The following is a 17,866-nucleotide window of genomic DNA, read 5'->3' on the forward strand; positions in this document are numbered from 1 at the left end:
TATGTTTCTTTCTTACCATAACAGGTACATCAAATATGTTCGAAAATCCTGACCTGCATAGTATATAGTATAATGCAGGCCTTCTGTCTAAACTTATTGTCCAGTTAGCAATGAATCCAGTGCTCTTGACCCCCTATCACTGACTCATTCAAGGCATAGGTTGCCCCAATTTTTTAAGATATGGGAAAAAACTGCACAATTGTAGCTAAGACCTTTCATAATCCAGTTATAAATAAGCAAGTTTTATCAAATTCTACATTTTAATTTAGAAAGCTCTGTCTTCTTAAATGCTGAACAGCATTAAAGATCAACAGGCCCTATCCATGTGTTACAGTTTATATCTAGTGTCCCACAAGAGCCTCATGGGCTCAGAGACAGGGCTTTTTGGTGACTGCATTATGGGGGTTTATAGCTGAGCTGCTATTAGGAGGTGGGGCCTGGCCTGAAGAGGCAGGTCCCCGGGGGTGTGGCCTGGAAACATTTTTCTCCCTCCTGGGTTCCTCCCTTGATCTGCTTCCTGGATGCCCTGCCTTGAGCAGTCCCCCTCTGCCCTGCCACCCTGCCTTGGAGCCAGTGGACGATGGACTGAAACTTACACAAACTGGGAGTTAAAATAAACCTCTCCTTTAATTTTTGGCTGTCAAGTATTTTGTTCCAGCAACAAGATAAAAACCTAAGACACTAAGATTGTAAGTAGCATAGAAAATTAAAAATAATGTTCACACAAATTGGTAAGTATTTCTTCAAGCAGAAAGAGCAACAATATTGTGTTTTATTACAAATAAGCATTTCACAGAAACTTAGTTAGGAATGTATATGTACTGCTAAGCAAGACAGAAAACAAAGAAACAAGGTACTGGGATCTGAAGTTTTTATTTAAAATCCCATCAATTGCATCTTACACACAGTAGGTACACAGTACATTTCAACTGAACTGAAAATAAACACTCTATAACATGTACTTGCAAAATGTGTAATGCTGTCGTAGTAAAGTACAATTTTCAAATATGAGATTTTGTCTGTCAGATTGTTTAAAAGCCTTTAAAAATATGATACGCAGAAGCTTGCCCTGAGGGAAAAATAAGATGGAATATAGGTTACAAAATCTTTACATATTTCCACAATAGCATTTTGAAACTGGAAAAGAGCAAATAGTTGTGGAAAAAACTGAATGAACATATTACTAAAAATTCAGTGCATTCACAACTACCTGATGGAAAATTTGAAGCACCTTTTCCCTAATTTTCTTATATCGTAATATGAAACGTATGAATTATATAGGCCTTGATCTTCAGAAACTTAAGAAAACTTCAAGTCATAAGCCAAAATGTTATCAGAAAAAGAAAACCTTGGTATAAAAATTACTACTGTAAGGCCACTGTTAAGGTTCTTTCATGTACAGACACTATACAATTCAGATACTTTTGTTTTTAGTACATAAACAAAACTTTGAACATATAAACCTCTGCATATAACTTGGTTTTAAGTTCTCTAGATGAAACCATGCTCAGAGAAAAATGCATCAACAAATAATGCCCTTCAAGTGATCCTACTGAAACTTTTTGCAAAAGAAATTGTAGTTACTACAACTTTTAAATTGAATACTGTAATTTAAAAGCAATCGTTAAGTGTAAAAAAGTTGCAATATTCCACTACTGAAAAATAAAGTTATTTTATCAAGAAAGTTACAGTATTAGTGCCTTAGTGCCAATTCTACATCCTGACAAAAAGAGATGCTCCCAAATATCCTCTGGCAGTGGCATTTCCATCTGCAACAATTCCAGATTAGGTTTCTGTGGCGTTTGTATAAACCTATAGAGAGAAAACAAGAGAAATACAGACTTCAAAAGAAGAGTCAGCTGTAACATCGGAGCTAGAGTTCACAGTACAATTTTCAACACCGTTTAATTAATAGAGTACTACTTGCACCTCAAGACCTCCACAAAGGCATGTGGGACCCCAAAGACCCAAAGTAACAACAGAACACAGTGAGACAAGAAAAAAACGCATGACGTTAGATAACACTGGTATTAGTAAATCGATGAAAACAGCATCCGGCTACCTGGGTGAGTCCAGCAGGAGCTCCCTGGCATAAATTCAAAATTCTTAACCCTCAGTCTCTCCACGATGGAGCCTGATATGACACAAGCACAACCTCAAACGAGTATTTTATCTTTCCCATCATATGGGATCTCTGATTCTAAAACTATATGGACTCTTCTAATAACTGACAACTGCAGGGAAAGCTATGAGCAGGGAAAAAGTTTTCTTGCCTTTAGACCTTTACCTATACCTTTAAAAGATGCAAATTTTCAGTAAATTTGAGAAAAGGAATTCACATAAACAGTAAGACCACAATTAAAAGGTAATGAACATGGAATCTGCATTGTGGTGCTATGTAAAATATTAAATTACTAACCGTAAACTGGACGTAAGACCATGCAACTGATAAAAACAAAAATGGTAGAATGACATATTTCTCAGGGACATTAAAAAGAAAAATTTATTAATACACATATCCTTACCTTTTCCTAGGATCTTACATTATTAAAACTGAAAGAAATTTAAAAGTTGATTTATTTTTGGCATTTGTATTAGTATGGAGCTGTTTAATTCCAAGCAGAAACAGTGCTGATAGAAAATTTTTATTTTTCTATTTTGGTTAATGAAATGTTCAAAACACAGTCATATATATTTTCTCAACATCGTTCCTTTAAACAAAGGTAGACTTCACTATATTCTATCTCCTTATTTATTACACAACATAAAATCACAGAAATGTATTTTCAAGGAAAAAAAGTCACCTACTAACATTAAAAGGAAATTCTAATTATACTAAATAAAATTTTAACTGAAGTATCTTGTTTATAAAAATGTGCAATTTATTCTGAACTTGTTCATCTTCACATAGCTTCTTTCGTGCCATGTCTCAAATTTATGCCCATCCTTGTAATGATCTGAAAGCTTATTTTGGCGGAATGCTGAACTAACGTCCAAGTGCCTTTTCACCTAGGTTTCCATAGCTTGATACCTGGGTCGCTGCAAACGTTCCCTTGTTCTTCCTGGACTCCACCTCTCTTCTCTAGAACCCTGCTACCCACTGCTAACCAAATGATCACCCTAAATGCCACTTTTTCCTTCTCAATGTAGGAAGATGTCTGACTGCTACCACTTCAAATCTTAAATATTTTACCCAGCTTTTAACATGAGGAATTTCGCATGAGGGTCTTTTCAATTTGCACAAGCCAGTGTTTCCAAAACCCTAGAATCTACTGCCAAGCATGGATCTTTGGCGTTAGGTTTTACTATATCTGGCTCTTCTCCACGCCTCAGCTTACAACCTACCTCTTCCATGAAGAGGGTAGCAATGAGCACACTTACATGCCTTGGCCATGTCTACCATATGGATCTCCTCCCTTTAATCATTTAGCATCTATGAAGGCTGGTTCAAAAATATGGTTGCAGACCTGACTACTGTCTTTGCAAGGGCTGCTTATGACGCTGGTCCTTGGCCAGCATTTAGGAACGTGACTTTCAGGAGAGTGCCTAAGATGAACTGGTCAGTGCTGAAACTTTATGCGAACAGTATGATTTATGTGTTGAACGTCTATTTGCCTATGGAAGCCCGCAAGCTGGGTGTGTGGCTGGCAGGTAGGTGATGCGTGGGTGGCTACACAATCAGTCCCGAGAGAAAATGCTGGGCACCGGCTCCCAAGCAAGCTTCTCAGGCTGGCAACATTTCACAGGTATTAACTTGCTAAATCGCGGGGAGAATTTAGCATGTCTCATGTGACTCTGCTGGGAGAAGGCACTTGGAAATTTATACCTGGTTTCCTCCATTCTTTGCCTCATGTGCCATTTCCTTTGGCTATTTCGCTGTGTGTCCTTCAGCTCTAATAAATCATAATCATAAATGCAACTAGATGCTGAGTCCTCTAAGTCCTCATCAAACTTGGGGACCCCTGACACAATAGCTGTGGCGGGTTTTTTTTTCTTGCAGTACTGGGGATCGAACCTAAAGCCTTTACACTGAGAAACACCCCCAAGCCCTTTCTTAGGTTTTATTTTGAGACAGGGTTTCATAAAGTCAACTATGTTGCCTAGGCTAGGTTTGAACTAGCAACTCTCCCGCCTCAGCCTCCCAGGTTAACATCATGGCTTCTTTTTTTACTTTCTGGAGCACATGGATGGACACATGTATGAATGCATGTGTATATGTGTGTGTGTATGATCGGATTCAATTCCATCCAATGTGTACTTTCTAAAGACTGACTAGATAAAAAGCAACAGAGGAAGACAAAAGACTAATGGAGTCCCCTCTACTCACAAAAAGTTGGATAATCTACTTGGGTAAATAAGAAGGTAAAAAGAAATAATTAGAGACCAAGTAAAACAAGGATTAAAGAGGGGCTTTGGAAAGGCTTCACAATGGGCCTTCAAAGCAAAGTAGGCTTTGATGAGAAAAGAATGGGCATCAGCAGGCTATTTCTAGCCAAGGAAACAGTAGCAACAGAGGTATAAAGAAACGAGACCACATGTTATGCTCCAAAAATCAGAGGGCTGGGGGAAATATGACTATAACTGTAGCTCAGGACTAGACCTTGCCAACAGGGGCGGTCTCTTTTCTTGTAGGTGATAGCAGTGATAGCACACAATCTGTGTTCTAGGACTTGCTAGTAGTGAAGATACTGAATAGGCAAATCACAGGAGGCAAGGAAACAAGATGGCTCCAAAGCATCCAAAAACGGGCCAGGAATACGCAAGAATCTAGAATACAGTAAAATGGTGCTTGTAATCAGCAGTGGAAGGTGCCATTACTCAATAAATGGTGTTGGAAAAAATGACATCCACTGGGGAAAGACTGAATCCTTATATACTGTATCATAAAATTAAATTACATATGTCATAAAATAAACTTTAAGTATGTTAAATAGTTGTATGTTAAAAATTAACCATAAAACCATTTCAAAGAAACAGTAATGAATTTTTGTAAGTATAAGCACGATAGGAAATCTGGAAGCCATACGAGACAAACTTGACCGATTCATGACTACCTACAAGTTCTATGCTGTAAAAGCTACTATAAACAGCTGACAAACAGCAGCAAAGGGTTAATACCTTCAGTAGACTGACAGCTCCTACAAGTCAATAAGAAAAACTACTATCCTCCAACAGATACCCCGGCAAAGCATAGAAATAAGGAAATTGAGGGAAGAAACGCAAGTAGCCAATGGACACATAAAGAGGATATTCACACCATTAACAAAGAAAAGCAAATAAGAACTCCTCTCTACTATTAGACTGATGACTGACGACGGGACCGATAATGTTCAGTGCTGGCTGGAATGCAGACCTTCTCACATACTGCTGGTTAGACTAAAATGAGTGAAAGAGGCAATATGGCAAGATACCGAAATCTCAACATGCTCAAGTGGTAACACTGCAAATACTGAAAACCTGTAAGCCTCCCCGAAGTCATCGACAGAGGCTTCGTTAGGTAAGTCAGGGGTCACTGAACGAAAGTACACAAACCCTTACAAAGGAATATATTGGCACCAATGATTTGAGGAAATTAATTTCTAGATCTTCAAATTTCCAGTGTTCATTTTCTTAAATTATTCTGCCTACACAATTAGTTAAGGCTGGTTCCCTGCCTTCCGCTGTGTACAAGAAAGATATACTTTCTTCCTATTCTGAATCTATTATTTAGATTACCACAAAGGGGCGCTTCGAAATATTGATGATGGTGTCAAGAAAGTGAACCAACCTTAGTAACTAGTAGTAAATGGCATATGTTTGCATGTTAAATCAGACAGTTTCCCATTCTTTAACTTAACACAAATTTAAGGAGGATGAAATCAAGCTGTCAGTGATAGAACACTCAAAATATTTTTAGGTGATAGATCACTAAGTGATTTTTTGGGCCTGTAAGTCAGAGTGAGTCCAAAGAACCAAGTGGCATTGTTATTATGGAAGTGCTTGCATTCCCATCTATATAATCATACAAACAAGATTTCTCAGCACTTACATCTATAAAAGAAAAAATAAAATTAGAATAGATACTTGAATACTGTACTATTCTACTAGCAATAACTATATTTATTTATGAATATGTGAACTCACTGAAAAAAGAAATGGATTTCTAGTATTTCTTTTATTTAGTAAGTACTTAACAAAATTTAGAATATACTTATGGTATTTTGATTTACTCTAACAGTAAATCAATTCAAAGGAAATATTAAACATCTACCAGAAACAGAAATCTAATAATATTATATACTAAATTATATTTAATAAGCAATGAAGTACTTTGGTATGCAGGTTCCACTAAAGGGATTTTGAAGAATGATGTAGGCTTTATTTAAGGTTGTTGGTATTTATAATATGCCAGAAATTATGTACTTTACAACAATTTATGATAAAATAGGTAACCTAAAATGTGCAAGAAGGAAGATAATTTTATAAAATTTGAGACCATATGAGCAAAAAGATTTGAAAAGCATTGAAATAAATAATATATCCACACAGTGGAATAATACGCAGCCATTAAAATGAATGAATGAAGAAGTTATGAATGAGTGACAGAACGACTTGGAACCAGTTAGCTGGGTGGAGAAGTGGGAGGACTGATTAGTAGACAGGTTTCTGTGTTGGCTTGACTAGCTGCAAAAGCTATGGACCATGAGGGGAAATAAGTGGTCTGAGAAGGACAGCAAGCTTGACAATATTTTTAATAGTTTCACTGAGAGTCAAATACCATAAAGTTCACGTATTTTAAGTAAACAGCTCGGTGGCTTTTTAGTATATTCACAGAGCTGTGCAACCACCAATCACCACAATTACTTTTAGAATATTTTTTCACTTTAAAAAGAAACCCCAGGCCCCTTGGCAGTAACTATTCTTCCCCACAATGTTCTCTTAACCCCCTAGTCCCTGGCAATCACTAGTCTACTTTCTCTCTCCGATTCTGTCTGTCCTGGACAAAATGCAACCGTACAATAAGTGTCATTTTGTGCCTGCCTTCTATCACTTAGCATATTTTAAGGGTCACTCATGCGATAGCACACTTCAGTACGAGCGTGATTCTGAACACGCTAAGGTTAAGGTGCTTTTAGGGAATCCATGTGAGGGTGCCTAGGAGGCAGCTGAACATCTGGAGGTCTTGGAGGTAGTCAGGATCAAAGGACTGCTGACAGTTTTTCAGAGGCAGCGTTCTCAGAGGTGGTCTCATGAATTCTTACTAGATTCTTTGTCCTCTTCTGATACGTCGTCAGACCCACAAGAGTGTCTATAAACTTTCTGGGATAAGCAGAAGATATTTGAGGGAGGACACTTCTAAATGTTAGTGGATAAAAGACAAGACTTACTCCAGGGTAACAGACACCACCACCCCCATCTCCCATCCTAAGCACAGAATCCAAAAAAAAAAAATAGGAAACCCAGTAAAAGAGACTTAGGGTGTCAGAACAAGATTAATGTGACAGATACGTGAAGAGTAAGGACGAGTGCCAGTTCTACATTTTCTACTTCTGCTTGGTAGTCTTACTATTTTATAGGCAGCTGGGAAGCCAATGCAATTTCAGGAAGACACTCTTTTTCTGCTAAGAGGAAGAAGAGGACATACAGGAGCCTATCTAGGATCCACCTCCATCAGTCCCCAAGGCGGAAACAGGAAGCATATAGTCTGATGGTACAACAACAAGACTGCATTACAAATGATGAACACAAGATGTTCAAGCTATGAATGATCAGTCCAGGCATTTCAATAGGGAAGGAGGGAAACGAGTCCAGACAAGAACCACCTAAATATTGGCAGTGGACTTTGAAGTATGTAGGAATAAGTAAGTTTATCTCTAATTTTAGGGCACTTAGATGAACCATTTAATCACACATCCATAATTAATCTAGGTACTAGTCTCCTAACTGTCAAAAAATGAACTCCATAACAAACAAAGCAAAAAGCCGAGATGTACAGAGATGCCACCCAGACTAAAGTGTCTTTCTAAGGAGGATCTTCAAAGTTCCCTTTGCTGCTGAGGTTAGAATACAAAGTGATGCAAATGCAGATAAGGAGTACAGCTCAGCGGTGAAGTGCTTGCTTAGCACGTGCAAGGGCCCGGGTTTGATCCCCAGTGTGACAGAAAAAGGCACTGTACGTGCTGTCTCAGAGCCAGTAACTCCATTTGAGCACAAATGTGCCCAATTTAAGGAGAAAGAGAAGCAACCTTAGAAGAAGCCAAAGATTCCAGGCTTTCACTCTTTTTTTTTTAAGGCCACGATGGCTGACGTAAAATGGACTGATAGGTCCAAGCCATAGTTTATCTACACAGTACGGGATTTCAGAGTAGCATAATACTATTGGGATAGCTTAAAGGCCAAGTTAGCCTTAAGTACCTTAGTTCAGATCTTGGGAATGCCTCATTCCTTTCCCTAAAGTTAGAAAAATGAAGCGCAACTGCTAGGTAGGATGCTAATAGCAGGAACTTTATTTAGTGTAGTTCGTATAGGGCTGAGTTTTGTTCAAACACAAATCTATAACACATCTGCTTTTGGCTTGGCTGCAGACATGGACACTGGCCAGACTGAGAGCCCAGGTCAAAGTAGTTATGATACAAAAATATATGAAGTAGGATCCAGAGTAGTAGGGCGAAGAAAGGGTATTCGACATCCGAAGAATAGCAGACATTGCTTCTTAAAAGGCCATCGTGTTGGGACCACTTCTAAAGCATTCAGATGGCAGTGAACGGGAACAGGAAGGTAGGGCTGTGACCCACAACGGACTCCAACCACAACTGCTACTTTCTAGATGATACGCAAAGCCAAGCCTAAAGATCAAAGGCTCTTAAAGACTGTGGCTCCTTTTAGGACACACTTCTATTTTCTATTATGAGGGTCTAATTTCCATTTGTTGTGAAGGGTGATGCGATGAAGCAAATAGCATAAAGAAAGTGCAGTCAAGTACGCAATCAGGAGCCCCAAATCACCTAAAAATGCACGTAAAACTGGACTGAAATGAAACCAAAACTCAAAGCTCAGCACAGAGCTAACAGAAGAGAAAGACACCATGCACCAGAAAATCAACCTTGCACCTGAGGAAAAAGCCTGTCTTGGCCTTGGCCTTGGCCCTCAAGTGGAAATGAATGAGAAGCTTCTCTGAAAACAGTCAGGCTACCACCTGGGACTGGGAACAAAGGCACAGAAGGTCTGCTACAAAGAAACTTATTGCACAAGGCGGGGATGGAAGCAGTAGCTCTACCCAAGCCCTGCCACAGACCGTCAGTACAGCGGAATAGGAAGGGGGAAATGGTTCCAGTTTTACTTGTGCTTTTAAAAAAAGAGATGGCTTTCCTAAAACCATGAGTGACACACAGTGAAATTAGAAACCGCATCTAAGGCACACAGTTAAAATTGAGGAATGGGAGAGGTGACATAAGATATTCTATTTAATTTTACAACCCCAAAAACAATCAACCTTTTTCAAAAGGTCCATCTTTTGAAAAATGTTAAGTTTTATTAAAACCATTAAGTAAATTTAGTGTGAAGGCTGCATAAGCATGAATATTTAGAGAAAGATCTGATTCTAAATTTACAAAATGACAACTGGGCTATTTTAACTACAAAATTAGAGATATGTACATTTGTTAGAAGAAAATAGCCTAAAATGATGAACAAAATGAATTTTAAAAACTGACAAATATGCTTAATTTAATTGATATAATGCTACTGTTCTCATTTAACATGTAATTATGTAGAAGACAATTTTATTTCATATTTATGCTGCATTTTCAAATATCAGAATGGCTAATTTAAATAAAATCAATCCACAACTAAAAGAGTATGCAATTCAAATTACCAAGTAAAGAAACTTCTTGTTAAGAGTGAACATGATGGAATCTACTTCAGTATCCACTGATGAATGAATGGATAAAGAAAACATAGTGCATTTACACTATGGAATACTATCCAGCCTTTAAAAAGAAGGAAATCCTGATCTTTGTGATAATGTGGATACACCTAGAAGGCATTGCCTAACGTGAAATAAGCCAGGCACAGAAAGAAAATTACCATATACGCAATCTAGAAAAGTTGAACAGAAGTAGAGAGCAAAATGGTAGTTACCACGGCCTGGGCGGACGGTGATAAGAAGATTAGGAAGATACACCATATTGTATAGTTGTAAAGAAAGAAGATTTTCAGTGTTCTCACCACCAAAAGTATATAAATAATGCATATGCTAAAAACCTTCATTTTGGCATTGCACAAAGAATATATGCCAAAAGTGCAAGTCTTACACTACAAATATATAAAATTTTTACTTGTCAAAATTAAATTTTTAAAAAGTATCTAATGAACTGATTGTACAGCACTGTGAATGTAATTCAGGTTACTGAACTGTGTATTTAAACATGATTAAAATCGCAAATTTTACATTGTACATATTCTACCACAATTAAAAATATGTGCAAAAAAGGGGGAAGAGTTAGTGTATCTTGTAATTATGTACATTTTCCATAGAGTCAGTTCAATATTTTCAGATAATTTACAGTGCAAAAGACTAAAATATATTAAAGTCTTTATCTAAATTTCCACTTCAAAGATTAAATATACAACAGAAATTCTAAAGTAAAAAATTCATAGAGGTAGCATATTAAATGTATTTGAGGTATAATAGCTGAAAGCATTTTAAGGTGAAATAGTCTCACAATTCTATTAGCTTTCCTGCTTGAGGTTTTTACTTAACTATTACACAATAAGAACATATTAAAAATCTAGGTTGTTTCTTAAATCAAAGCTAAATGAAAAAACCAATTTATCTAATGAACATAGATGACTTAGAAGTTCAGAGTCACTCAATATTTTTAAATAATTGTAATTCAACTAACCTGTTCTTTGCTTGGTGACCTGTCTCTGAATTTATTAGTGATAAATCCCCTTGGACCAGCAAACCGTAAACGCTGATATTTAGCCTGAATGTACAAGCTCTTCTGTACCAGGTCTGATTTATACTGGGGCTGGAATCTGCTACCTCTAAAGTAACTCTGAAAAGTAAAGAAAGAAATGTTACCAAATCTATACTTTTCAAGTCTCCTTTATTAGTATAACGCATGGGAAGATTCTAGGCACTATAGATATCACAGGGAAGGGGTTAATGGCACTCGAGCACATTTCCCTCAATGAATTTCTTAGCTTATTTTGTATGCCATTTAAAAAAGCTTTTTTTAAATATAAAATCAATTTTTAAAACTGTTAAAAGAATTTGGAATAAATTTTTGAAATTCATCAAGCTAAAAATATAATTTTCAAAATCTCTAATGAACGAAAGTTATTCTTTTGATTCACAGTGACAATGTCAAATGCCAGTAGGGGAACATTAAGGATCAAATATTTTTAACTTTGTTCATACAATCTTTACCACAAAAAAACACATTAGAGCTGAATTATAAAGACCAATTCCTACCCTGCATACTGTCCAGTATTATAACAGACTTAAGAGGACAGTAAATATTTGTTTCCCAAGTGGCTGATGAAATGAATTGGTCCTGTAATTTAGTGCTAGGGGTAGAGGAAGGGTCTTCAGTGTTGTCAGATGTGAACCAATCCTCTCCAAATCTTTCCTGCACAATTCTCTAAACCTCCCTCCCTTGGTCCCTATCACATACATTTTTCATGGTCGCCTGCATTTCCAAGCATCTTCCTATAATAATCTAAAACAAAAGGGAGAAGTAGCCCAAATATTCACAGATGGAATCCATCTCTGCCCTAAGTCTTAAAGCCAGACATGGTGGCACATACCTGTAATCTTAACACTCTGGGAGGCTGAGGCAGGAGAATTACAAATTTGAGCCCAGTGTGGGCAACTTAGTAAATAAAATAGCAAGACCTTGTCTCAGAATAAAAAATAAAAGAAGGGTAGGGATGTAGCCCCAAGTACAAAGGCCCTGGGTTCAATCCCTAATACCGCAAACAACAAAAACAAAATCACTCCTTGGCTACTTGCTAACTCACTAAAAGAGCCTGCATATTAAGCTCTTGACTTAAAGAAGGGATTTCTCCCCATAATCACCAATTAAATCCTATAAAAAAGTAAGTGTGCAGGGCTGGGGGTAGAGTGATAGAGTGCTTGGTTAATATGCACAAAGCCTTGCTTTGTTGTTAAAGTACCCAGGCTGGCCTTGAACTTGTGATCCTCCTGTCTAATTTTTTTTTGTACCAGGAATCGAACTCAGGACCTTGAGCTTGCCAGGCAGGTGCTGTGCTGCTGAGCCACATCCTTGACCCTGTCTAATCTTTCTGAAACTTAGTTTTTGGCTTATTTCAGTTTCACACATAGAGTACTTAATAACAGGAAACAAATCACAGGAAATATTGGCAAAACAAACATACAAATGGTATTATTACAATAGAATAATTAAAAAAACTAAGATTCATCTTTTCACAACTACTTTAGAAATGGGAATGTCTTACATAATAAAACATGTAAGTTTACAAAAAAGTACCTATTCCAGGCGTATTTTCCAATTACTTTCTTAAAGATATAGAAAATTTCAGATAAAATAGAATCATAATATATGACATACTATAATATACTATAATTTCATTGAAACTATCTACACAAATTTGTTATATCAGAGCTAACCTTGATATTGACATGGCCCTTTTTTACACATCTTATAAGCTGATTGCTTATCTGGCTTTGACTTAGTCTAATTCCCACAAAAATAAACTTTAATAAAACACTTTATTTAGAAAGGATTATTTCTTCACATGATTTTACTAAAACAACTGTGATCTTCTAAGTAATCATATAACATACAACTTTGAATGACTAAAGAGGAAAAACTATTGCATATATCTTGAAAATATTCTAACAATTAACGCCAAGAACCTTCCCTTAAGGGGAAAGGAGAACAGTAAATAAATGATGTGATGATCTTAGAAAAATACAACTGGATATGTCTAATTAATGAGAAGACCACCATGTAGAAGCACTTAGAGATGAACATCCATCTATACTGATCGTAGGTGATTCAGACATCACATTTTCAGTTGATTTGACGTTTCATCACTCAAGAGATTAAAACACAGTATAAAACATGTTTATATACTCTGTGGCCATAGGTATCAAAGAAAACCTAATGGTACACATGTGTTAGGTATATAAACTATGGAATAAAATATAATCCGTACAATACCCACAAATTATGTTACTTCTAGTGTAAAGAAATCTTTCAACATCTAGAAATTTTGACTGTCAAGAAACCACGTCTAAGGTTTTGGGGCAGTTTATACTACCTTTCTGCTCATACTAACTTCTTCCTAATGAGTTCCTTACTATAGCAAGTCCACCTGCTACTTTCATCAAAAAAAGCTCAAATTCTTTCCTTTTTTTAGGGGGACGGGAAAGAGGTAACCCAGAGAGAAAAGTATGAATAATGGACCTGTCATAAAAAGGAATTCAGTCATGCAGATTTTTTAAAAAATCTCAACTTTTGAGAGGAAAGAGAAACATAATACTTCGTGTTATAATTTTAATTCTATTTGTTTGGTGGATGAGATGTTCTGGATAATCAAAGATGTTGGTTGATTAAAAGCTATCATTGATATCAGATATAGGTGCACAAATAACTAGAATTTAGTGATAATATATGCCTCAACAAAGCCATCTGGACCAGAAGGTTTCTTGGATGTCCAGAAGGCCTCTGAAGATTGCGTGTCTGTGGGCAGAGCCATTCAGTCTGTGAACCCTGGAGAAGCGTGCTCACTCTGCACTTGTATCCTAAAGGTTCGGAGGTAGACTTAGCCGCAGGCTGGGACCTTGCCTGCACCCCTCCTAGAGTCACTCCGTTTGTATCTGTTTATGTATTTGTGTTTCCACATAATATTTGAAAAAAGGATTTCTTTCATTGGTTAAAAAACTGAAAATTAAGTGCTAAGGAAAGAGGTCATAATTAAACAGATTACAGTTCTCTATAAATATTAGAAATACTCATATAAACCAGAAACACTAGTTTATAGCTATTATTTGAATGAATACCACAAAAATAGCTTTTAATTTTAACACAACATTGTACGCAAAGCATAAACCCAAGTCTGAATTAAATTACAAACAACACTCAATACCTTAAAAGGTCTTTTAAAGCCACGATGGTTTCTCTCAACTCCAAATAATTTCTGAGTAATAAGATATTTTTTCTGCATAGTATAATTCTGTATGAAAAAAAGTATTTCTATAGGTTAACATAAAGGTCTCGTTCAAACTCGTTTGACCATTTAAAAGACACCTATTTAAAGGCATAGGATTAAGAGCACAAAGCAGAGAGCAGGGAGCTTGGCTATAGAACACACATACTTCTTTTACATGATCCACGCTAATTTGTGACAGGCCAATTTCACTTGCTCCTATGAGAAGTGTAAAAAAAACAAAGTCCTATATAAAACAGTAGGTGACTTTTTGAATCTGGACTATATATCTAGGATTTACTTACTCAGGTGTTCAAAGGAGAAACACACTGTTATCATGAGTTGCTAAAGAGGTCGTACTACTCTTATGAGATGATGGAAATATCCTAAAACTAGATTATGACGATGGTAAATGTACATCTTGGTAAATGTACTTTAAAAAGTCACTAAATTGTACACCTACAATGGGGGAATTTTAAGGTACTTAAATTCTGTCTTTTTCTTTTCTTTTCTTTTTTTTTTTTTTTTGTCTTTTTGAGACAGGCTTTCAGTATGAAGTTCAGGCTGGGCTTGAAGTCACTTTGTAGGCCATGTTGGCCTCGAACTCAGAGATCCTCTTGCCTCAGCCTCCTGAGTACTGGGATTCAGGCATGTGCCACCACACTCAGCCTTGAATTCTATCTTAATAAAGCTATTCCTAAAAAAAAACTTAAGAAAGCATTATAATAAATCTAATAAAATTCTACTCAATCAGAGATGAACATTTCTTTTGTTGTATGAACTGTAAGCCTCAACAGATTCTTATAACACACATTTAATGAACAGTTACATACAATGTGAAGAATACAGATTTAAGGAGATTGTACAAAAGTGAAAATTTTGGAGCGCCAATGTTACCATGTAAGGTTTCTGAATAAATTTTCTAAAATTAGATTTTATAAAATGTGTAGATTTCTGGAATCCATCAGTATGAATATTCTTCACCTTTGAAAAACTGGAATGCTGATCATTCCTAACAAAACGAGAGAGAGAGAGACAAGATAATCTTTTATTAGTTTACCTTTATTCAACAAATAAACAAGAAAAAAAATTAAAAGCCCCGTCAGAGACAATAAAGTAGCACAACAGTAAACCTCAATGATTTATCACTACTAAAATTATAAATGATAGTTTTCTGGGCTAACACCATCATTTTTCAAGAAACATTACTTAGCAAAGTTGGAAGTTAGCAATGGGGAAGAAACCACCCGCACTGCACTGAAATGCTCAATCTGAGGTTCAAGAACAGGCTTCCCGGCAGCTGTAACTACATGTGCAACATATGTTTGCTGAGGAAAGCGCGTCACTGCTCTGCGGCCTTGGACAACACCGTCCCTCCCCTCTGCTGAAAGGTTCCTCCGAGCAGAGGCACCCCGGCCCACTGCCCAGCCCATTCACTGAGCACGGGTCTGGCCCAGAGCTGTCTCACTAGAGGAGTTAAGGGCTTTTACTGCTTGCTGGGCCACAGGGGCAGAGGACACCCTCCCCTCTTCTAACATCTCAAGGTCTTGCGGCCACCAAAGGTTTTTCCCAAGCAGCCTCGTCTGGGAGAGAGGGCCTCCTTTTTGCTTTTCCTCTGATTCACAAAGCCACGCGTTCCGCCGCCACTGGGGATTCCTCTGCTTGTCACATCCTACATCTTCCCATGACGCCGCTGAGGTCCTGCCTACGTCCTCTGCAGGTCCTGCTCCATGGGGAACCAACTGCTCCCTATCTCAGCCCTGCTTCCGTTCCTCTGTGCGCTCTCTCTGGCATCAGGATAAAATCCACTCTCACCATGACTCTGCTTGGGCCCTTGCTGCCCTGTCACCTGCCTGGCTTCAGTCTCCCCAAGACAGACACTGGGTGTTCAGTGATATCTGCCCACACGTGGCTGCTGGCACACATCACGATCTCTCCTGCTTCCATACCTTTACATCTACAGTCATTCCTTCAGTAAGCATTTCCTTCTACTTAAATTAATTTCAAAATTTAGCTCCATCTGTACCACTTCCTGGAAGACTCCTAAACCCGCCCGAAGAGGAAGAGGTATTCCCTGCTGTGTGCACACGTAACACTTTGGGGGTCTGAACACCTCTCTCTCCGTGTTGTAACTACTGGTACACCTGTGTGCTTAATGGAACAGGCTGTGATTCTTTCAGAGGAAGCACTGTGGATGGTTCATTTTGTGGCCCCAGCTCTGGCCCCAGAAACCGGCATGAAATAGATACTCAGGGTCTTTGGAAATGCTAGACACCCCCCATGTTCTGTCAAAAATGCTCATGATATGATAGTAAGTCAAAATAGTAGAGTGCAAAGTTATATACTTTTAATTATTTAAAAATATATGCCTAGAAAAACAAATGACAGGAGATGTACTAAATATTAATAGTAGTCCTCTATAACTGGTTAAATTTAAAATGCCATCTATTTTTATACTTTATTATATTTTTCCAAATAATACCATTAGCATATATGACTACTTTTATCACCAAAACAATGGGCTTTTCAATATCTCTTTGCAAAACATTTATCAGATAAGGCGGTATAGGAGAACATCTATTAACCTAAAATTCTAAAATCTGAAACGCCTCAAAATTTGAAGCTTTTTGAGGGCCAAACTCACACACAAATGGAAAACTTCATACCTGACCACATGTGACAGGTCACAGTCAAAACACAGGCACTAAAAATATTGATGTAAGGCATAGATGAAACATGAATGAATCTCAGGTTTAGACCTGGGTCTCATCTCTACACATCTTAGTACACATATGCAAATATTCCAAAACCCAAAAAACTTCTAAACTCTGATCCAAGCCTTTCAGATAAGGGTTACTCAGCCTAAAGTGTCTAGAATAAATAACCTCAGACCGCAATAATAAAAGGATAACTTGACTTAAAAATGCACATAATATAAGGGGGTACTGGGGAAGATGAATATGATCAAAGGATGCTATGTACACGTATAAATCTGCCAAAATGAAATACATTAACCTGTTTAAACAACATGTTCTAATAAAAAAAGATGTGAAACAAAATAAAATGGCAAAGGATTTGAAAATAAACTTCTCCAGAGAAGACAGAAATACCCAATAAGCATATGAAAAGATGTTAAACATCATTAATTATTAGGGAAATTAAAATCAAAACCACAATGAGATAAGACTTTACATCTACCACGATGGCTATAATAAGAAAGATGACAACACCAATGTTCATAACAGCACACTGCACTACCTATAATAGCCAAAAGGTAGAAATAACACAAATTCCACAAACAGAAAAGTAGATACATAAAGTATGATATACCCGTAAACGTAATATTATTCAACCTTTAAAATGGAATGACATTTTTAAAAAAGGAATGCAATTCTGACATATGGTACAACATGGATGAACCCTGAAAATGTGCCCAGTGAAATAAGCCAGACACGAAAGGACAAATTGTAAGATTCTACTTATCTGAGGTATCTTTGAATGTGCGAATTTGCAGGGACAGAAAGAGAAGAGGCTAGCAGGTGCAGGGCCAAAGAAGGAATGGAAGTTTTTGTTTAATTAGTACTGATTTTCTGTTTATGAGGATGAAAAGTTCTAGACATGGATAATGGTAATGACTGCACATGGTGAATGCATTTAAAGCCAATGAATTGTATACTTAAAAACA

General features: G+C 37.1%; 1 protein-coding gene across 6 annotated transcripts in view; it reads right to left on the reverse strand.

The window, feature by feature from the left end:
• Nucleotides 1-854: 854 nt before the first annotated feature.
• Nucleotides 855-17,866, reverse strand: part of LOC102004624 (chromosome unknown open reading frame, human CXorf23) — a 52,081-nt gene continuing 35,069 nt past the window's right edge. For 5 of the 6 annotated variants that reach the window (XM_005407800.2, XM_005407799.2, XM_013506297.1 and 2 more), the window contains 4 exons: nucleotides 15,079-15,193; nucleotides 14,122-14,208; nucleotides 10,884-11,039; nucleotides 855-1,812 (listed from right to left, as the gene is read on the reverse strand). In XM_005407800.2, the coding sequence (XP_005407857.1) occupies nucleotides 1,786-1,812; nucleotides 10,884-11,039; nucleotides 14,122-14,208; nucleotides 15,079-15,193 (385 nt within the window). In that variant the 3' untranslated portion in view covers nucleotides 855-1,785. The remainder of the gene's footprint in view (nucleotides 1,813-10,883; nucleotides 11,040-14,121; nucleotides 14,209-15,078; nucleotides 15,194-17,866) is intronic. The other variant, XM_005407801.2, reaches the window with a different exon arrangement.

The sequence above is a fragment of the Chinchilla lanigera genome, unplaced genomic scaffold, assembly GCF_000276665.1.
Source record: "Chinchilla lanigera isolate Chin_1 unplaced genomic scaffold, ChiLan1.0 scaffold00108, whole genome shotgun sequence".
Taxonomy (NCBI): domain Eukaryota; kingdom Metazoa; phylum Chordata; class Mammalia; order Rodentia; family Chinchillidae; genus Chinchilla; species Chinchilla lanigera.